This window comes from Sus scrofa, chromosome 13 (genome assembly GCF_000003025.6).
Source record: "Sus scrofa isolate TJ Tabasco breed Duroc chromosome 13, Sscrofa11.1, whole genome shotgun sequence".
Taxonomy (NCBI): domain Eukaryota; kingdom Metazoa; phylum Chordata; class Mammalia; order Artiodactyla; family Suidae; genus Sus; species Sus scrofa.
The window spans coordinates 104,985,875-105,009,874 of NC_010455.5; the positions used below are offsets into that span (position 1 = coordinate 104,985,875).

Below are 24,000 nucleotides of genomic sequence, written 5' to 3' on the forward strand. Positions count from 1 at the left end.
CAAGGTAGAATACATAGTATGATAATGTACATAAAGTTATCAAAGAGAAGTGGTGAGTTTTTTATGATTACACTTATAATCATAAAAGTTGACTTTAGCATGTTTAGTAGAGCATGGAATTTAGTTAAATTTCCTTCACTATCAAGCTTAAAAAAAAAGGTGTTATCTATAAAAGAATTATTATCATAATTTATTGGAAAATGTCTCTATTTCTATAGTATTTTATAGAGTTCAGTAAAGTTTACACATTTTTAGGATTTTTTAATGTTTATGATTGTTAGTAATATTAAAAGTTGCCATTCTTAATTGTACTATATGATAGATGTATTAGGTGGTTTAGATTCATTCTCTGCCTTCACTAACTGTAGAAGTTGAGAATTATTTTGGAGACAAAAATAGTAAGTTTTAGGTAGGCTTATTCTTGCTTACTGATTTTTAAAAATTCATACTTACCAATGGATAAATGGATAAAAAGTCATGATATATATTTAAAATGAGATATTATTTGAGTTCCCATCATGGCTCAGCAGTTAAGGAACCCAACTAGCATCCATGAGGATGCGGGTTAGATCCCTGGCCTCATTCAATGGGTTAAGGATCCAGTGTTGCCGTGAGCTGTGGTGTAGGTTGCAGGTGTGTCTCGGATCCTGCATTGCTGTGGCTGTGGCATCGGCTGGTGGCTAGAGCTCCGATTCAACCCCTAGCCTGGGAAACTCCATATACTGCAGATGTGGCCCTAAAAAGACAAAAAAAAAAAAAAAAAAAAAAAAAAGAGATATTATTTAGCCGTAAAATAAGAGAAAATCCTGCCATTTGCAATGATATGGGTGGAACGTGAAGGCACTGTGCTAAGTGAAATAAGTTACAGCAAGAAAAATACCGTATGTTGTCACTTATATGTGGAATCCAAAAACCAAAACAAAAACACATCAACTGATAGAAAAAGAATTCAGATTTGTGGTTACTACACGTGGAGGGTGGAGAGAGGGAGTTGGAGGAAGGTAGTCAAAAATTTCCAACTTCTACTTATAAGATAGATTAGTACATGAGATGTAACATACACCACGACTACTGTATAATATATAGGAAAGTTGTTAAGAGAGTAGATCCTAAGAATTCTCATCACAAGAATTTTTTTCTTTTTTTTTAATTGTATCTATATGAGATGATGGATATTAACTAAACCTATTTCACAATATATGTAAATCAAACCATCATTCTGTACACCTCAAATTTATACAGTGATACATACCAATTATTTCTCAAAAAATACTGGGAAAAAAGAATTAGGTTTGCTGACTATAATAGTACACAATATGAGCTATCAAACACATAATATTTTTCTGTTCAATTTGTGATTTTCTAGGAGCAGGTTCAAATTCATAGACAAAATGTTCATGAAAGCTATTCACATTGTCTCTACTAGGAAGAATACATCCAGGCAAAATATCTTGATATACACTATACATAGAAAGTGTCCCAAAAGAGTGCAGATTCTTGAGATATACACTTCTTTGATTTGGGTGCTAATGTTGTATTTTAAGGGATTTAAATACATTGTATAGCTTTATCACTTTACAGCATTTATTCCCATTTTGTCCTTGGGGGTATTATTTTGCTACCAGCTTTCCACTCGGAGGCTAGACTGTGATAATGGAACAAACACCACCAGTCGTAATGCCATTGGGTATAAGGTTGCATTGTGCTCACCAGCTCTGTTTTAGTGGCCCTCTGAAGACACAAGTTCCTCTATTTGAAATTAATAGCAGGCTATTCGACATTGGTTTCCTTAGAAGTTTCTGAGGCAAGCTGTTATTATTTTTATCTCTTTAAAAATTTTTTGTTCTTCAATATAACTTTAAATGAAGAACTGGTGTGGTACTTTAATCTCAAAGGACAAACTGTAGCAAGATCAGAACATAAGCTTGGGAGGAAACTTCTGGAAAGACAGAAACATCTGATTCAGGATGAATACATTAAAACTCTTACCAATATGTGCAGTTGAGTGACTTTCCCCCCTTGTTTCCCATTCTACTTAAGTGTTTATAAGTTAAATGGACTGAAATTTAAAATAAAAGTGAAGCTGAAATAGATACAATAAATTTTTAATTTTTAAAAATCAGCCATGAAAATAGCAGTAATGTTAAATTTTAATTAGTAGAATATAACAACCTGAGAAACGAAACAATCTAGCTTAAAAGTGGAAGACTCAAACTGCAAATTAATCTAAAGTGGAGGGATTTAGGGATTTATCCATTTAAGAGGCAGTTACAAAACCTCCCAGAAGATGTATTAGAAATGATTCTGCACATGCAGGTGGAGTTATAATTCTTCTAACTAAATAGCCACTGAGTATCAGAGAACAAGAGCCTGAAATAAAAGTGAAGATACACCTATGTACATAGTCATGAACAGATGCCTCACCTATGCACAACATGCTTGTAGGTGTGGAGGGGAATTCAAGAATGAAGGGTAATTTGAAAAGTAATGAAATATTTTAAATGCAAGAGAGGTTTTGTATGAACAGACAATGGTAATGTTCTAGGAATAAATGAATTATCTGCATCTGCCGAAACACACAAAACTCAACTGACACAAGAAATTAATTTGGTTTGCTCTTCGAAAATTCCATTTTGGGGAGTTCTCTTGTGGTACAGTGGGTTAAGAATCTGGTGTTGTCACTGCAGTGGCTTGGGAAGCCTCTGTGGCATAGGTTCACTTCCTGCCCCAGAAGTCTCTACATACCATGGGCAACAGCCAAAAAAAAAAAAAAAAAAAAAAAAAAATCTATTTTTGGATTTCTGTTTTTAGCATTACAATTTTAATTTCAAAATTTTAAATAAAGACAATTTAATTTGATAATTTAGACTTATTTCCTCAGCAAGATGGTCACAGGGATAAACCTTGTTACCTTCCTCATGTATGGAGTTCCCGCCTAAGCAAGAATCATGAAATCATAATGGGGATCAAAATATAATAGTAAACATAATAAAATCTAGAGTGGCAAGGTAGCTAGGTGATCTAACAGAAAAAAAAAAAATGAGCTTTGATGTCAGAAGCCTGTTTCAAACCACATCTAGTCATTCGACTTTGCCCAATTTAATTCACCCTATCTCTTCATCTAACTAGTAGAGATAATATCTTCTAAGCAAACTTGTTATGAAAACTAAATTAAATGTGTTAACATATATGAACATACATAGTCCAAAGCTAGGAACTTGATAAAGTTTCCTATTTTTTTCTTCATTTCTTTCTTTTCTCTCCTCATCCTTCATTCTCTAGAGATTCATTTTTACTATAGATCAGTTCAAGAGTTCAGGATATCTGTAGGCTGGATCCTGAAGACTGTGAACAGACACTCAAGAACAGATAAAGGTCCACCTCATTCAATCAGGAACAAACAGGAGTTTATATAAGTAAATATTTTTAATTTCATCCATTCTCAACACTTTGGTACCAAGTCTGGAATACGAAGTTTTATTAATGGTTACACAGTTTAAAGAGATAAAAATACACTGTAATATCCTTGGCCAAAGATTTCTTAGGTATAAATCCTTAACTAAATAAAAAGTGTACTTCATAAGTTTTTTGCCTTTCTGTGAATCTATCACAAAAGTAAAATACAAAAGTATTTATCACCATTTATACTCTGCGTTTAAGTCATTAATAAGCCTTAATTGAATGGCAATAAGCTCTTGGTGGCATGATAACCTAGTCATTTATTTCACATGTTAGACATAAGAAAACCACAAAACTATTATAGTTTCAAATAAGTGATAAGTTCGATTTTTAAATTGTGCTTAAAATTGGCATTTTTAATTTTGTGAATTTTTATTTATTTATTTATTCTATGGCAGTACATGCAGCATATGGACGTTCCTGGGCCAGGGACTGAATCATAGTGCAGCTGCCAGCCTACAGCATAGCCAATGGCAACAAGAAATCTGAGCCACATCTTAGACCTACACTGAAGCTTGCAGCAATGCCAGATTTTTAACACACTGAGTGAGGCCAGGGATCAAACCCACATCCTCATAGAGACAACGTCAGGTCCTTAACCCACTAAGCCACCATGGAACTCTTCTACTTTTGTGTATTTTTAAATTTAACTCTTGCATTCTCACTATAACTTGGCTATTGTAGAATGCCAAAGAAATAAAATTTTAATTAAATATCTTACATAATTTTCCTTACTTTTTGCTAGTTAACAGTGAGGTAATTTTTTATATAAGCTGCCTTTAATGTGATGTTTTCCCACGGCGAGAAGTGTTTAACCAATATTCTATAGAAAGAAATGTAATACTGTGGATAAGCATATACCCCAATAGTGTATGGGTGTGAGGGAGAAGCTTACTAAATGTGCCTTCTTTAGTATGGGAGTATGTATATTCTAATCATTAAGGGATATGCTCCAAAGCATTGTACATTGGCATTAGTTCTCCCAGAGTTTTTCTAGACCCTTTTCTTGTGTATCATTTCAAGCTACTAAAAATATTTAGGATGTCCTTCATAATGTCATAGAATTTCTACAATACTCTAACTGCCTAACCACCTTTAATTTCATCCATGAGGTTTTCTGCATACAATTTCTTTGGGGGGAGGTGTTAAGGACTGTTGTTCAAAACTTTTTAACCAGGAAATAAGCAGTGAAAAGTGAAGCTACTGTGGATTAAACCACACAAATTGTGAAATTATAATAAGTCATTGTTCTGTGGCATGTTGTTAAACAAGAGATAACTTTACTTTGACCATTTACCAATAATATTTGAAAAATACTTTAATATGTAGCTGTAATCTTTTTTCATGTTGAACTAATTTTTATATTCTTTTGTTACATTACCAAATACTTTTGTTCATTTTACCACAATCATCTTTTATTCTCTTGTTTTCCTTCCTTATGAAATGAAAAATTCTCAGTTCTTAAATCACCAAAGATTGAAGATTGATTTTGATTTTTTGTCATCTTAGTATTTTCCACGTGTGGATATCTGATTATGTTTATATCTAGAGCAGGTTCACAACGAGAGAATTTATATATGATAAACTAATATTTTTAAAAGTCAAAACTACTTTACAAGATAAAGATTTTTGAACCTTAGCCACATTGAGAAGTTGGTTGAGAGCTATTCTATTTAAACCATAATTGATCCACCATTTAGATTCACTTAATCTCTTCCTAGTCCAAAAACTGAAAACAAAAAAGTTAAGACAAGATGTTGATATAAATTCTAGGCCCAAGATGGGCCTGCTCCTGCCTGGAGTGCTACATCAGCAGATGTAAACTTGGATTAAGTTCTGTGCTCTTGTTAAGGCTCCATTTTACCAGAAAAGCAGTATAATTGACACTTGAACAACATGGTTTTGAACCATGCAGGTCAATAAGAAGATTTTTCTCAATAATAAATACTACAGTACTACAGATCTTCTATTGTTTGAATCTAAGACTGTGGAACCAGGTACACATAGGGCCAACTATAAATTATACTAGATTTTCAACTTCAGAGAAAGGTGGGTGCCCCTAACTCTAGCATTGTTCAAGGGTCAATGAGTACATTTAGGTGGCCATCCCTAAACATCCAGTCAACTCTGAGTTCTGTACTTATTATCTTATTCCTTGACCTTTTAAAATAAGGCCATATATGCAATCCCAGTCAATTATGGCCTGTCTCCTTCTTATTCCTTATAAAGTCTATAAAAGCTGCTCTTGCCCAAGCCCTCAGGAAAAATGCTCCACTGCTTGTGAAGCACTGTATTTCCATAGTCCATAGATTGTTTTCCCTTGAATAAAGTACTCTAAATTGTTATTTTTTGTCATTTGACAACAATGAACATGAATCTGTGCTTTAAACACATTTTCTGTAAAAGTTCCACATAAGACAGTGCAGTTGTTAAGATGAAGTTCAATTTCATACTTAGAAGTTAATCATTTTTCTCACTTTAATATTACTTATTCATTATATATAAATGATCTCCATTGTACTAATGTAGAAGAAAACCTAATTAATTAGGGTAAGATATAAACCATCCAATATAGCCCTATATAATAATTTAGACAGAGATCAAAAAAATTATCTTAATTTACACATAGTCTATTATAAACTTGGGTAACTACTAGAATTATCTGAACCTCAAGTCGATAGAGAAGATAAGATTAGGACTTGTATATCTTTTAATTTTAATTATTTTTATAATCGGTAGCTTTCTTTAACTCCACAATGGTTACTTTGTAATAATACCCCTTATATTACAAGGTCTGAGTAATTTATTTTCTAATAACTCAAATTGATAAGTACATAGAGCCTTGTTAATAGATTTTTGGTACTAACTTGAAAATGAAATCTGAGATTGCAAAGTCTAGTGTTATAAATAGAATTAGTTTGAAGACTTTACAAAATAACATTTTCTGGTTTATGTTATTTCTCCCTCAGTCTTTATTTCAGGGTTCATTAATATGATTCAAAAGTCTTTATGAATACATTTTATGAAACATTCATTTCCCAGAGGTTGTCTTTTCTTAAGTAGAAAGGAAGAGAAAACAAAAATCCAAAAATAAACAATAAAATAAACTCAAATGCACTTTCAGAGCTTTAGAGATTTAGGCTAACAGAGAAGGAAACTTTATTTCTACTATAATTTTAATATTTATAACAACTTTTGCCCTTATGATGTTAATCTTTACTTTCTTTAGCTCACTTAACATTTAATGGAAATCCTAAATGTGCAAACTGAGCCCTGCCCAGCCTGAGACTACTTTGAGAAAAGAGCCAGGATAGCAGAAATGCAGTGAGTCCCTTGAGAGCCCCATTCTCCAATCCTTATTGGCCTAATCCAGAGAACCAGCTCTCACTTCAGTGTCCTGTATTTTATTCTGTTCTTCCTACCAACCTGTGGGAAGTCACTGAACTTCCCTCTGACACCTTTCTCCACTTTTGCTTTCTCCACCTTTCTCCACTCAAGCTTTGCTCCTACTGGCTACTTCGCATTCTGTACAGGCCTTAGACTTCCAGTTAAGGATACCAGATTTAGAACAAATAAAACAAAACAGAACACCAAGTTAAATGTGAATTTTAGCTAAACAAGTCATTTTTTTTAGTATTAAATATGCCTTATGCAGATTTATGAGACATACTTACACTAAAAAAAAGTATTTGTTGTTCAGCTGACCTAAATAATATATAACAGATTAACTGGGTATCCTGTTCTTTATCTGTCAACCCTACCTGCAGTATGTGTCTGGAAATATATTAGGCATTTTACATGTAGGTTTTAAAATTTCCGTGATAGCCAAGAGATAGGTATTAGCACTCCCATATTAAAGATAAGGAAACTAAGGGCAGAAAAGCTTCAATTATTTGCTCTTTCCCTTTCCCAATGGTACATAAAAACTCTAATATATAGATGGAGTAAACTACAGAACATATGTACCTGGCTTCCTCTGTCAGACCACAAGGTTCAAATTGGAGCTCTGGTTTTTACTAATACATGTGGAATGTTAAGCAAACCCTTCTAACCAAAGGGTTTGCATTTAGATGCATTGTTTTCTAAAAAAGGAAATAAAGCTCTTTAAGCCTCAGTATCCTTGTCACCACCTGTTGGCGATGATCATATTTCCTTAGAAAGCTGTCTATCCAAATGAAAGTGAAATCCTAGGCAGAGAATGAGCCTATGTTAGCAGTTGATAAATTTTAACTGATGTTATTATTAATATGAATAATGCTATAGGCTAAAAATTGTTCATCCAAATAGTACTTGGTCAGTACTTTCTAAGGAATGATATTCAGACCACAGGAATAGCCTAAATTATTATTATGTGTAGGTCATATGTGAGGTATATTCTTTCAAGGCTCAGTTATTTGTATTATAACCACAATAGTTTTAACAAATTAATTTTCCTAACAGATTTTGCCTAAAACTTCCCTGAATGTTAAAGAACATATAGAAGGCACCACATAATATGTTTTGTGTCTCAGCATCCATATTTTGCCATTATTAACAGGAGCTTGCATAGCAGAGCTTATTCCCACCCTCCACCCTTACATAGCTGCTTGTCTAGCTGTTAATCTGTGTTCTCTCTGCTCTGTTGTAAAGTTGCTTATTTCCTGCCTTCACTCTCAGAAAACTGCTGCTTCTGATTTGTCTATCTTAAAAAATAAAAAAATAAATCTTTCAGAATTTAGGACACATTATAATTCCACAGGTTTCAAATGATGAAATATAACCTTTTGTGTGCAGTAAGTATCAAAGAACTATTTCATGACAGCTTTTTCTGATGTTCAGAATATTTGGGCGGTGGTTTTATTTGCCCTTTTCTTTCCATCTCTTGATTCCTTTAGTTTGTGCTCTGCAAAATCCAAGTTACTGATAGCCTGATTTCTAACCAAAGGGTTTGGATTTAGATGCATTGTTTTCTAAAAAAGGAAATAAATAAATGAATAAAAAATTAGATAGAGGATTATGATGCTGACACAAAACCAAATTAGTCACATTAATCACTATACCATTCCCATCAGCACACAAACATGTTTCAACATCTCCCATAAAAAAGCAAAAACAATAATAAAAAATTTCTGCTGTCTCATACCCATATTCCCTGTTTCCTCTGTTTCACTTAGGAGTAAAGCTCTTTGAAAACTGCTATTTCTAGTTATTTTCCTCCCATTTTCTTTTGAATTTCCATTGAGGTTTTAAGTTCCTATTATTCCTCAAAACATCAGATATCTTTGCCACCAATAACTTCCCCAGTTCCAAACCCCCAGACCTTTATATAAAGTTTCACATAGTTTTCCTTATACTTATCCTATATTTTTCACAGATAAATACTCTCTCCTTGAAATGCTTTCTTCATTTGGTTTTAGGGAGATAGCTTGTTCTCCTAGGTGCCCTTCCAACTCACTGGCTACTTATTTTCTCTTCTGGTTACTCTTCCTTCTCCAAATCTCTGACCTTGAAGAGCTCAGACATCTGCTCTACCTTCAGCCTCCTAAATGATAGAATCCTGTCTCGTGGCTTTAAATACCATCTTCATGTTGTTAGATATCAAATCTATATCTCTACCTTCCACCTCTCCCTTGAATTTCAGACTTCAGTGTCAGAGTCGCTATTTTATTGCTCCAAGTGAAATTTAAAATGTTGGTAACAGCACTTTTGATTACCCAATCTCAACCACATCCTCCCATAGTCATCCCTATCTCAGAAAATGGTACCTCATATATTCTGGTGGCTCGGGTCAAGAACCTTTGTGCATCCCTGTCTCCACTTGCTCTCTCACGTACCACATCCAACCTATCAGCAAATCCTGTCAGATCTCCTTTTAAAGTATGAGTCTGACCATTCCTTTCCACTCATAAACCTACACCAATACCCCACCTGGAGTGCTATATAGTTCCCTAGCTCCTTTCTCTGCTTCACCCTTATTTACACACCAGTCAGAGAGATGCTTACAAAGTTTGAGTCAAATTATGTTACTCAATTGCCGCAAATGTTCCGTTTACCCTTTCACTCAGAGTAGTTGCCAGAAAACATATCTAAGCTCCAAATCCTATATATCTTGACCCTCTGTACTTCTCTGACTTTACCTTTTACCACTTAACCCTCATATACACTAGCTTTCTTGCTGTTCCTGCAGCATCCTAAATATTTCAGTCTTAGGGTAAGTCTTTGCTGCTTTCTCTTCTGAGAAAAATTTTTCCCAGGATATCCACATGACTAACCATCATTTTGCTCTAATATAACTTTGTGAGAGGCTTTTTATGACAACTACAAATAACGTCTTATTCCACTCACGTCATGCTCTGTGCCCCTAACTATGCTGAATATTTTCTCAGAGTTTTCATCACTATAAGACATATTATATTTTTATTTGTTTTTTCCTACTATTAAATTGTAAGGCCCCTGAGGTGGAAAAATACCTCTGCGATTTTTTTCCCACCACTGTTTTCCTTTCTTTCTTTTTCTTTCTCTTTCTTTCTTTCTTTCTTTCTTTCTTTCTTTCTTTCTTTCTTTCTTTCTTTCTTTCTTTCTTTCTTTCTTTCTCTTTCTTTCCTTCTTTGGGGATATTTTGATTACTGCTGTATCCCCATCACCTTGGTAACATGGTGCATAGAGACTTTCAAATACATTTGTTGAAATGACTAAATGGGAGGATGAATAAACAAATCACCATAATCCATGATCTGTCTATACAAAAAGTTTAACTTGTAATTAGCAAGTGCTCTATAAAAGATGTAGATTTTTATTTTCAGGAGTTGATAAAATGTGTAATTTTTCCTACTTCCAGAAACATTATTAAACCAGGAAAAGCATGATTGGCATTATGGTTTTTAAGAAAAACATGAAATTCTAACACTTGTGATATCACTGGATTATTATTTGGTTTGTAATGGCTTATCAGATAAAATATATTTTTGTAATTAATATTTTGACTCTAGTCATAAAACAAATATTATTTTGATATCACTCCGTAGAGAATGACCAACTAAAAGTAATCCAGTTTAATTTGTTTAAGATAAAGAGACACTTGCTTTTACATAACAGAGGTTTGTGGACAAGTTAATATTCACATTTCACATATAATAAATCTATAGATTATCTCCACAGGTTAATAGTACCATATATCATGTTAATGTGAAGGTGTCCAGGAGAGATATTAGCATAGAGAAAATTAAAAAGAGTGGAGGTATGTTTTTTTTTGTACTCTGATCTAATCTTGGGTGTTATTGCCTGGGAAGTAAAATCAGAAGAACAACTTCTTGGAACTCATCAATCTAACCAAACAACTTTTTAATCATATCTGACTGTGGAATAGTTGGAAAAGTATAGTATTTTAAGCAGCAAAATATTTAAAGTCACATTTTAGCTATTGCATTTACTTATTCGGTGAAATGTGGAGTTACTATTTTGCATCTGGCAAGTCATTTGAAGTATTCCATTTATGTTTATTTTTGAAAATATGACTTTTACAAAAATAATTAATGGATTAATTCTAATTTAAGATTTGAATTTGAGATTTATAAGTGGACCGAATGTGGTTAATTTTTCCAAATATAGAAAAACTTTGGGAAAATGTAGAGAACCATTCACATTAAGCTATTTCCAAGTAAATTGATCCTATAAATATGATTTTCTATGTTTTAATGAGCCCCCCTTAAAATACTTAGTTTTCCCCTACTTCACCATGATAAAACATCTCAAAATAGTCAAACATATTTTAGTTTTATAGCTATCTTCATAGATGTAGTAGCCTTTTTGGAGATCTGATTTCTCATTCTCATTCCACTGTCAATGATGGTAAAATATTGCTGCACTCTGAAATGGTTTTGCAAGTGATCTTATGTAAATTTTAAATCGGTCCATAATGTAATTCTTCCATTTTAAATAAATTATGCTAATGTATATTCACCTACATTTATATTCTATTTGTTAGACTGAGGTACTTTACAGGAACACTGCAGCTAACATTTATTGTTTTATTCCTCACTAATTCCTCACTTAATTCCTAAGGGGGAGAAAAAGATTTGAAGCCACAGAACACTGAGGCTATTAGGAGCACAATAAACTAAATCTCAGGGGATTTGAACACTGACCCTTTTGTAAAGTCATCAAAATGTTCCAGTTAGGTTACTTGTGATAATGTACCACAAATAATTATAGAATCGGAGGGTAAGGACTCTCTTCCTCACTCTGGAAACCACATGAACTATTATCTGTCAGAAAATCTAATTATAAGCCTGATAATAATTGGGCTAGATGGCCGGATGACAGTCTTTCACAAACTTAAAACTTGTCTCTACATGTCATGATGTCTAATATTAGTCTGTTCTCTGCCCTTACCTTGGTAACATTAACCAGGCAAGTATCAGCATGCTAACATGTTAAAATTATAAGTTTGCAACCAAATGTATTTCCTAAGCGTATTTAATGACTGCTTTCAATAATTCATGGTGAAGGCAGACTGGTGAATGGATAATAGAAGGAAATGAAAGTTAATAGTCTTGAGTCATAGTTAATCTTTGTTCTGTCACCTATTAGCTCCAATTCACTTTTCTTCTATGGGCCACACTCTTCCCATCAGAAAATGTTAGACAGTGTCATCATTTCAGCAAATTTTCATTCTAATAATAGCATCTACATACTTCATACCTTGTCAGTATAATGATACTATTCACTTTAAAACTATCTTTAACTGCTACCTTTTTGATATATTTAAGACATCTCTTCTTAAGAGGTATGTTGTAGTTAAGTTTTAGAATATTTATTTTAAGTTGAAAATATAATAAAAAATAAGAAGTATACTTTAAAAATTAATTTCTCGGTGAAGGGATTTACACAAATGCTATAAAATGAGAACAGGAATATGCTGAATTCCTACACAGAGACAGAATGTGGGAGCACTGTTTCTCCACTTGTATTTTCTTTAGCTTTTCTTCAGTTTTTCCACTGCCTTTTGAAAACATAAAATCATTCTAGAAAATGAAAAAAAAATCAACTCATTTGAAAAATAAGTGGGGTTGAAATGTTATTTCAATCACTTTATTTCTTGTGTTGTATATAAGTAAACACAATAGAAATATACATAAGTAATATTAAATCAGCTTCATGTAATTAATATTAGAAAATACATTATTATTAAGATCCTTCCTATTAATATAATGAAGTTATGATAGTGCACATGAAAACACCCATCATGTACATGTTTGGAATATAGCAATAAAGTTCACTGCTTTAGAAATCTGGCAAATCTGTAATTTCTGATGATTTCAGTGACAATTTAGCACACAGAAGTGTGCCTATTTTTAAATTCTCCCAATTACTCCAAAAAATTTTGTGTACTAAAGAATTATGGCTTAGTATTTCATTTACTCTCACCTACTTTCCAGTAAAAACAATAGGAACTCTTATCTATTTTTTACTGATCAGTGAACCAGGGGACTGAAAGTTTAGTAATATATTTTTGCTCCTTCTTAATAAATTTTCCCTTCTGTGATAAAGTTCCTTATACTGCAAGGGAATAAATGGCAAATAAATAAAATACACAAGAATAGAAGCAGGTATACTGCTGTCAAGTTACTATAAGAATACTTTGTTAAATGACTTCTTGGTTTCATGATGTCAGAATAGGACAAAATAAAAGTGACTGGTGTCATATCATTTATTTTTGGCAAAACAGAGTTAGGAAACATTAACAAATTCAGAAGGGCTCTGAATAAATGAATTCTCACCAAAAAAACGAAAGCAAGTTAATTGCTTCAGTTTCGCAGTTTACCTTTATTTGTTTGAAAACTTGATTAATGTTGAGTCAGGAAGTGAAACAATTGTACATTTTTTGGGAGGAAGCCAAATTTAATCTTAGATAAGAATAGGTTGAAATAGTTTATGCCTGGTAGGGGAAAAACTGACTTTTTTTTAATAGAAAGGAGGAAAGCAATTCCCTGTCAATGATAAGGTTTATTTCAACGTGTCAATAAGGGAGGTATATTTATATCTCCATTTTTCAGATAAGAAAAAACAGCAGGGAATTTTAAGCAACTTGCCTAAGGTTTTGTTACATATAAAGGATCCTTGAAATATTAACACTGGCATTGAGGTTCTCACTTACGATGGCAAAGACTATGTAACTGCACTGAGAATGCTTCCCCTTAAAGTTGTATACTGGAGGAGCCAGAAAGGACATGGTTAACAAAAGAGGCTCTTCAACAGCAGGAGGCAACTGGAGGGATCCCAGAATAACCATCTTCCTCTAACTGACTTTATGCTACTAATTGTATTTTGGCTTATTTTCCTTCTTTAGCTGTTCTGGTCTATCTGACAAATCAAGTTGGATTTCACAATTTCCTGTATCACTGAGGCAGTGCTGAAAATATGTCATTAAGTGCTGGCTAATTTAATCTATTGGTCATCAAGTTTTGATTGGATGACAAATTGGTGGATATATATGTTATACTTATATTTCAACATCTATTATTAGAAGATATTGGATGTAATGCACAAATGGACCTGCTATTTGGGATATGGGTTTAAATTCATTTTTAGAGATGGGAAAAAGGGAAAAGCAGGAGCAAAGTACATATAGGTGGTAATTCCAATTAGCAAAGGTATAGATTATATTGTGGCGTCCATTTTATAAGGAATCTCAAACACTGCAGCTAAAGATACCAAATTTAAAAACGTAGTGGTTTTAAGGGTAATGTTTTCTTTATTTTTGCCAAGAAGTCAAATTAAAAAGGTTTTTTTAAATATATTTAGGAAATTGATAAGATCTTTTAAAGTAATTGAAAAAATGAATTTCATGGAACTGAATGAGAATTATAAACGTTAAGAGTCTTAAAACACAAAAGTGGGGAGGAGTTGTGTTTCCGTCTTCATCCATAATGGAGTGATTGAAACTGGATTAATGCTCCCATCATAAACAATGTACCCCAAACAAAGAAACAAACAAACAGAACAAAGCAAAAAGCTTCAGAAACTGGATAATGGGCATTGCAGGTCTATGATGTTTGAGAGAAGGGGAACTTCAAGTTAAGTCCATGTTTACTGTGGTTACTCACATGAGGATAATTTGTTGTCCAAGATGTGGCAATCTTGAGTCTAAGCAGAAGACAGTAGCAAGGGCAGAAATAAGGGTTCTGGGATATAGAAGAAGCTGGACTACACGGGACACATTTCCCAGAAGATTTCGACTGAGGCCTGGGCTGAATGTATGGAGAGTGAGAGTATGAGAGGCTGAACAGAGACAAGATACTGTAGGGCTGAGAGCAGGAGAGAGGGGAACACTGGAGAGTGAATAACTATAATAAAGTTGTCAACACTTTGTTTATATCTCATTAATACTTTGTCCAGTTGAGTGGAAACCTATAACTAAGGAGTAAGGAGTACAATGAGACCCAGGCTATCTCCAACCTAACAGATACTTAAGCCAATTGTAACATCCTCAGTGAAAAGTCCTTCAAATTTAGAGGGTCTATAAAATATCCTTGACCTTTCATGGGTTCACTCTAACAAAATACAAAACCAGCTTATCCATATTTGTGATGAATTCAAGTCTATATCATCCCTTAATTGAACTGCTTAGTAAAATTAAACCAAACAAACACTTCTTGGTGGAAGCATACATTCTTCAGAGGAGGCTAAAATAATAAATAATTTCTACTCATATCATCCACAAACTCTAGTACAAATTTGAAAATTACTAGACATGCAAAGAAACAGGAAACAGAAAATGAACTCATGAACCAGATATTGAATGAACAAACAAAGCCTTAAGGCAGCTATTTTAACACTGTTTTTTTTTTTTTTTCCCTTGGTATGCCCATAGTATGGGGAAATTCTGGGAATTCTGGGGCCAGGGATTGAACCCATGCCATAGCAGTGACCCAAACAACAGCGTTGGATTCTTAACTTGCTGAGCCACCAAGTAATCCCTTTAGAGCAGCTATTTTGAACATGTTCAAAAACGCAAATAATATCTTTGATTAGAAAACAGGGAGGAACTCAGCAAACTAATGAAACTACTGAAAAAATTAGATCTGAAAAGAGAACACATGAAATAAAAAATTCACTGGATGATTTCAACCACAGATTGGAAAAGATAAACATGTCAATGAACTTGCAGAGCAATCATTTAAAAAATGTATCTAATTTGAAAAACAGAAGCGACACTGAAGGAAAAGGAACAAAATCTTAGTGACCTGTAGAACGATATTCAATAGTGTATGTATAATTGGAGTTCCAGAAGGAGATGAGAGTGAGAAAGAATATTTGATGTAATACTGACATAAAATTTCTCAAATGTGACAGTAAAAATCACCAAGCAGAATCTTAGTGAACTTTAGACCCAAACCAACCAACCAACAACAACAACAATAAACCCAGACAAAGAAATCATACTTGAAAACAAATGGACCAACTATTGAAACCAAAGATAAACAGACAACTTTGAAATCAAATAGAGGAAAAAAATTTAATTGTGTACAGGGACCATCATATGAATAAATGCTCACTTCACATAAGAATTAAAGAGAGAAGATAATGCAACACATCTTTGATGAAAGAAAAAAAAAGATTAAGTCAGATTTCTAAGACTAAAATGGGAACTGGGCAGCATGAATGAATTATTTAGAAAGTGGGAAACATCAGTTACAAGGTGCAAAATGGTTTGTTATTAACTCTAAGTAGATAGTTACGTTAAAGGAAAAATTGTTAGTGTTGAAGCAAACACTGGGGAAAAATTAAGGGCAAACTAAAATATCTATATAAAAAAATAAAACATTAAATTGATGCAGATAAAAGCTGCACAGGAGCAATAAGAAGGATGGATTAAAAACAGCAAGATGGTAGACTTAAACAAAACATTGAGAATTACATTAAATGTCAAAGGGATTCATCACACCAACTGTAAGAAAGGATTTTTTAAAATACAGGTGGATTGGAATAAAAAGATAGAACAAAATATATTATCCAAACATAAGCATGGGAAATTTGATGTGTCTATCTTAAAATAAGGTAAAGCCAACTTCAGGACAAAGAGAGACATATCATAAACAAAACAGTCAGTCAGGAATATATAATCTTAAAAGTTCATGGAATTAATACTATAAATTTAAAACATTAAAAGGAAAAATAGAAGCACTAAACAGAGAAATAAAGCCACAATATAACTGAAGATATTAATACCCTTCTCTCAGTATTTAAAACAAATAGACAAAAATATTAGTAAGAATATTAGAAGACCTAATAATTAATTTAGAGAACACACCATACCAAATAATTGAAGAACACACATGCTTTCCAAGGGCACATAAAATAATCACCTATATGGATCATATGCTGGGTCATAAAATAATTCTCAATATATTTCAAAGGGGAAAATCTTATAGTCTCTAATCAGAACTGAATTAACTTAGAAATCTACAGCAAGATATCTGGAAATCATTCAAGTATTTGCAAGTTAAAATAAAAACAACTAAACAACCCATTGACAAAATAAAAAATCACAAAAAATTTCAAAATTATTTTCAACTTAATCATACTGAGAAATACAATATATACTAAACTTATCATTTAAGAAGAATAAGTCATTAAAACATTTTAGGAACCATGAACCAAAACCTCATTTTCCTGAATAATAATTATCACTCTTAGTTGTATTATTTTTACTTTCCTAATATGTCATTTTGGAGTTATATGGAAGTAAAAACCTGCAGTTTCTTATTCTTGGCATTATTAACATTTGGGATGAAGAACTCATTTTTGTGGGGGTTGCCCTATGCACTGGAAAATGTTTAGCAGAATCTTTGACCTCTACTTTGCTAATAGCAATCCCCTTAACCCAGCTCCTTGTAGTGACACTCAAAATAAATCCAGGGAGTTCCCACATGGCTCGATGGCAAGGTACCTGACTAGTATCCATGAAGATGTTGGGTTCGATCCCTGGCCTTACTCAGTGGGTTAAGGATCCAGCATTGCCACGAGCTGTGGTGTAGGTCACACATGCAGCTCAGATCCCACATTGCTGTGGCTGTGGCTGGCAGCTGCAGCTCCAATTCAGTCCTTAGCTTGGGAATCTCCATATGCCACAGAGGCAGTCCTAAAAAAGAAAAAGCAAACAAAAAACTAACTCCAGACATTGTTAAATGTCCCTGGTAGAGGGAGTGAGGAGGAGCCAAGAGGAAGAATCTCCCTGGATTGAGAACCACAGTCAGAGCATCATGTTTGTGATCAAATGTGGGTAGATTTCCAAATCTAACACTTAAACCAACTGTGTTTCCATGGAGTTCACTTGATCTTTCTAGCTGTTATATTTATTCATAGGTATATTTCGAAAAAAGATAATGCACACGAGGAGATTAACATTGTTTGTCATAAAGTCGACTTTAAATGCATATGGTGTGTTATTATTACCTGTATTCTACTGTACAAATATGGAATCTAAAGAAATTTACCAACTAAAATGGCATCTTGTTATGGCTGAACTACTTTACAAAACTTACTTTAATTTGTATGGTTTATAATTTGTTTTATATGAATTTATCATGATAATTAAAATGTGTCAACTTTCACTTATTTCCTATTAAAATATGCTAAGCATAGAAGCAGATTAGGCTTACACTATTGTTCTATTAAGTGTCAAGGAGTCTTTTCTTTGATCTGTTGGTATCTGTGGCCGTAAACATGACATTTACCACATCTGTTTCAGTGTTCTCCATTGTGACAGGAGAAAATCTAAATTCCTTGATGATTTAAACATTAAAAATATGAAATTCTTTAAAAATTACAGGCATCAATAATTTTAAGAAATATTTATCCTTAAATTATTTACAATCTCTAGGTTGGAAGAAAGAATTAAAGATGTACTCAAATAATTTAATATGGATATAGCCTTTAGGAAGAGGACAGGATGAAATATAAGTTATTCCAATGCAGCTCTAGAAATAGAATGATCCTTCTTAAGCAGAGGTTTAGGCTGATGTTAAGAAGATAAAAGATACTGCACAATTACAGATAATATATTAGCCTAGATATCTTGCGAAAAAAAATATTCTTTACTCATATGACCATTTACTTGTTCTCATTTCAATCATTAACCAAATATTTGTTAACTGTGATATATACAATGTCGGTACTTTAATGAATATTAAAAAAACAGCTTCTCTTTTAAGAAGCTATTTTGAATTTAGTTTTGGAGGTTCAGAAAACAGTGAAAAACAACATATAAACAAGTGACAGTCAATGACTTCTGTAAGAGTGAAACAGAAAGAGGTCTGAAGCAATTACAATTATAGGAATAAGATTGTGCTATATGAAACATATAGTTGGTGAAAGCCTTAACAAAATAGTAGGACTTATGTCATTAAAAGGAGAGAGGTAAATGTTCTAAACAGGGTACCAAGCAAGAACAAGGCTCTAAAGTGTAGTTAAGCTTGAAGTCTTTGGTATTCATGAGATAACTCAACTCATCTACCAAGCAGCCAGGTTTCGAGGAATATGGGTTGCAGCAGGGTTATAGGTGCCTCTTATGACAAATGGAAGAGTCAGCTTTATACACAGTGAATAAACATCAAAAAAAATTGAGAATTATGTCATACAAGTACTTTATAGAGAGATACACAGAGTAACATGTAGTAAAATGAATTCCAAATGGAGGATGGCAAAAAAACCCAGAAAGCAATATCATTCTCAACATTGTTTTCAATTAAAAGACAGGATGATAGATTAGACTAGTGCATCACTCACTTTGTGAGTTTCTGTTAGTACTTTTAAAAAAGAGATGTTCAAACTTCTGTTTTTTCTATTATTCTTATTGATACATATTATTCAAATGCATAAAATTCAATCTTGTGAACACAGTTGAAAATTATTTTGGCAAACAGATCCTCGGGGCAGTTTCCGTGCCTGCCCGCTTGCATCTCTCGCAAGTGTCCTATCTTAATAAATCTATTTCTTGCCTATCAAAAAAATTATTTTGTATACATGTAAAATATAAAAAATATAAATTATATTCAAAGTATAATTTTACTCTGACTATTGAGGACATGATATCAAAATATTTTGTTACTTATTAAGGAAAATAAGTTCTTTTGTAATGTGTCTGATAGTATAATGTCACCCATATGACCATTAAAGTGGAGAACAGCTTAGCTAACCAGGAAGTCTTGTAGCTCTTGCCTAATAGAGGTTACACAAAAGCTTTAAACAAACCATAAAAGCTCTGAACAAACATATTAGGGAATAAAAAACACTGCTAAAATGGCAAATTCTGTATTTTGGGTAATCTGAGGGCCAAACCTATCACCATCTTGCCCTTTGATTTTCCTGAGCAGGCATGTGTTTCTTTATGCATCAGGTAACATGTACTACTGCTCAAGAGCATGAGGAAAAGAGGGATATTCCTACTTTTTCCTAAAGCTGTGAAAATTATAGTGTTTAGGTTAAAAAGCATAGTCACAGTAATTTTAGCCTTCAGGTAAACATCTATTTCCATACTATCCTTGGCTAACATTGTTAAAATAAGTATTTGGGAAAAAAAATCAGAAAACAATTTTCATTTAAGTTCTTTGATTATTTATTTTAAGCACTCTGAGGCAAAGAAATAAATGTACTACATAATAAAAAAAAAACAGCTTAAGATATGAAGAAAATAAATAATCCAAATGTTCTGTACCTTTAGTGCAGTCTATACTGGAGACCAAGCAAGCTAAACAGAAGAATCAAAACCAAACAAGAACAATGACAAAATTAGCACTTACCCATATTTTGCAAAGTTTGCCAGCGTTTCTAATGGATCTACTCAAAATTTCCTCAGCTTTTGTGTAATTAGCTCTTCTTTCCAGAGGTAAACCGAAGACAAATTCAATCTCATAACCATGCATCACTCCCATCCATTCTGGCCAAGGGAGTTTGGAGGATCGGTGTTCAAAATAGTAGAAAAGGCATTATTTCCCATTTCTGAGAATTTTTATAACTCCAAGGCGGGCATAGATATCATAATCCCAACAACATATCCAAAGCATCACGTAATTTCAGCCCTCTGACATCTGTCCAGTCATGTGTGGAAAGGATCGATTCCTTTCCAAATTCACTCACTCCTGGAAAAAATATTTCAAACTTCTTCAAATTCTTTCTAGTTTATACTGTTTATCTTGCTGAAGCCAGGAGCAATATAAAAATGCCGTTCCTTCTCTTTATTAACCCCCACAAGTCTGGGTTTTTTTGACTGTCCAAGTTGGATAGTGTGTCTGTGGTCAGTGAAATCACATCCACAGTTGACCAAGTTTACTGCAGAGATATGGTTGGGACAACAATACTTCATTCTGAAGAATTTCCTGGGATCTTTTTTTCGAAGAATTTGATTATCTCGTCTCATTTTCTCTAGAGCAACATAATTTAGCTAGGTCAATGTCTTCCTAGCCTCATAAGAGATGTTCTGCCCAGGGAGCATTTAGGATCCTTTGCAGAATGGCTCTGGCAACCAATGGTGCTTCTAGGAGAAAGTAATGAAGACCACTGAAACTGCTCCTGCACTTTCTCCAAAAAGAGTTACACTTTAGGATTACCACAAAGGCTGCCATATTTTTTGACCCACTGAAGGGCCAACGTTGATCAAATAAGCCCATGTTCCCTGGGGCTCAGGATTTCCTGGTAAGCTAAAATCCTAGGGCACCTACCCTATAGTTCATTGAAACCACATAACTCTTTCAACCCGTGACAGAAACTTGCCATCATAAACATGCAAAGATGATGTCCCAGTCTGAAAACCACCACCATAGATCCATATCATTACAGTAGCATTTTTTGGGTTAGGTGCTGGAATCCACACGTTCAGATATAAGCAGTCTTCACTGAGCTCAGTGTTTGGGTTCACATTTCTGATCCAACGAAGCCTGGGAAACTTTGATCTGTGTTTCTGATAGCAAGAATTAGCATATTTGGTGGCATTCCAGATATCAGGCCACTTGGTCATGGACTGTGGCTTTTTGAATCGAAGTCTACCAAGAGGAGGCTGTGATAGGGAATTCCAAGAAAGGCTGTTACTGTGCCACCAAGAACTGGCAAGTTCATCCCTCTGACTTTTCCATTCTTAGTGGTAACTATGATGTCTTCTTCAGCGTATGACTTCCCAACAAGCATCCAGAGCAGAAGAAACCACAAAAATATCGGATGTACATAACGTACCCTTTCTCTGCATATTGATTTCTGCAAGAGAGGTAAGCAGGAAGTTTTGAGAGCTCTAGTATCTATTTTAGTGATGATAATTAACTAAATATGCAGTTCCTATTAACCCTAAAAATCATGAAAACTAAAGAATCTGCTACCACTATAAAGGCTTAAATAAAAAAATAATAGAAAATTGTTGGAGATTTTAGTTTCAATTTAGAAAAGAATAAGTGAAATGGAAAAGTAGAATTATTTACTTTAGAAAAGCCATTTCTATCTCTGTAAAAAAGATGTAGTGTTTTTTTTTTCTTTTTTTGTCTTTTTAGGGCCATACCCACAGCATATGGAGGTTCCCAGGCTAGAGGTTGAATCAGAGCTGTAGCCTCTGGCCTAAACCAGAGCCATAGCAACATCAGATCCAAGCCACGTCTGCTACCTACACCACAGCCACGGCACACCAGATTCCAAGCGACTTTACAACCTACACTAGAGCTCACAGCAGAACTGATCCTTAGCCCACTGGGTGGGGCCAGGGATCGAACCTGCAATCCTCATGGTTACCAGTTGAGTTCATTACCACTGAGCCACAATGGGAACTTCTGAAGAATATATTTTAATAATATATAGTGTTACCTTATTTAAATTTTGTTGCAATTGTAGTAAACGTAATGTGTTATCTTCTAAAAGTAACAAATAAATAAAATGTCTAATAATATAAAGGTTCTGTAAACTTGAAATTTACCAATGAAATACTGTGTTCTGAGAGTTAGGAGTTTAAGAGATTATGCTACCACATACACAATATTTTTTTTCCTTCTGATATTCTAGACCTTCTTCTAATTAAATTGAGGTGGTCATTTAGGAAAACAAAGTGCTGTGATAGATTTTTTTTTCATTTTTACTGCCTTGAAAGAAAGAATTAAATACGAGCTTTTTACTCTAGCTGCTTCATAGATAAATTGTGCATTCCTGGTTGGATCATTCCTCCTTGCTCATTAGTCAGTGTCTGAAGCATAAAACTGCCTTTTTTTTTTTTTTTTTTTTTTTTATATAAGTATTTTTTTCTTGTAAACATTTAACAATCCTAATAATTTTGGTTTTGACAATTTTCAAATATTTGTTCAATTAAATTACTAACAAAATATATTTGTTTTGTATATAATTAATAAATATAATACTTTTCATTCATGTGTTAAAAAAGGCTGCTATAACATCTAGAAGGTTGTAATACATTGGCATTGCCATGTTAATTTTGATTTACAAAACCATTTCTTATATTTTTATTTATATTTTGTGCTGGGTTAAACTTAATGTTATGAATAATTAAAAAATTATTATCAACTTTTAAAATTAATATCTTACTTTTTCAAAAATATCTATGAATCATCAATTGATATTAGTAAATCAAGGAATTATACTTTGTAATTGTAAACAATGCAGTTAGCAACATTCAAAAGAGCACTGTAATCGTGTTACAGCATGAAATGGCAATATAATCAACTCCTTCGTCTACGTTGGAGTGTGTTATTATGTATATTAAATCTACTTTATTATAAATATGATTTGTTCACATACTTATTGTTAGTGTAGGCTAATATTTTTATATTTAGTCATATTTTTAAACAAGCATATGCTGTTCTTTCTCATAATCTGATATTCTCTAGTCTAATATGTTTTCATCTGTAGTTTTACCATCACAGATGTTTGTTTTTAATTTATGTCATCACATGGCTAAAGGAGACTAAGAAATGTTATTACTTATATCTCTATGTCTTTATTAATAATGAAAATACTCAATAAAGCTTCATTTATTTCCTCTATAAATTCTGATGCAAATTGACTATTACCACATTAAATAACAATTAAACTCTGAAAATATATAACATATTCACCATAAAGAATAGAGTAAATTTTCATACCAAGAACTGAGAATCCAGACTTTAGATCAATTAACTTATTGTCCATCTTTAATATTTGATTAGAGGCATGAGTTTTGTTTGAAATTGCAAAATAAAATGAATGATAAAAGTGGGAAGGGAGAAAAACCTGAAAGATAATGAATACCATGGTGTTCCATGTTTTCATATACACCAGGATATCAAAACATACTGACAATTTGGGAAAATATTCTAAACTTTAAAAAAAGACTTTCAAATTAAAATAAGGTTGAAATCATTTCCTTCTTTTTGCATTTTTAATCAAATTTTGGAAAGTGGTATCTAAATTCCATGATTGACTATAAAATATATAATGTTATCTCTAAAGTTTTGGGTGTAAGAAAATTTTGTATAAAGAGGCAATTTAATTGCCATTATTGAATATCAGCCAAAGATTTATTAAAGGATGGTCAGA

General features: G+C 33.1%; 1 protein-coding gene across 1 annotated transcript in view; it reads right to left on the reverse strand.

Annotated features, from left to right (window-relative positions):
* BCHE (butyrylcholinesterase) overlaps nt 1-21,694 on the reverse strand; it is a 60,837-nt gene extending 39,143 nt beyond the window's left edge. The window contains 14 exon segments of the mRNA XM_021069753.1: nt 20,241-20,264; nt 20,266-20,422; nt 20,425-20,481; nt 20,484-20,599; nt 20,601-20,753; nt 20,755-20,977; nt 20,980-21,036; nt 21,039-21,089; nt 21,092-21,181; nt 21,184-21,354; nt 21,357-21,396; nt 21,398-21,498; nt 21,501-21,652; nt 21,654-21,694. Coding sequence (XP_020925412.1) covers nt 20,241-20,264; nt 20,266-20,422; nt 20,425-20,481; nt 20,484-20,599; nt 20,601-20,753; nt 20,755-20,977; nt 20,980-21,036; nt 21,039-21,089; nt 21,092-21,181; nt 21,184-21,354; nt 21,357-21,396; nt 21,398-21,498; nt 21,501-21,652; nt 21,654-21,679 — 1,418 coding nt within the window. The 5' untranslated portion in view covers nt 21,680-21,694.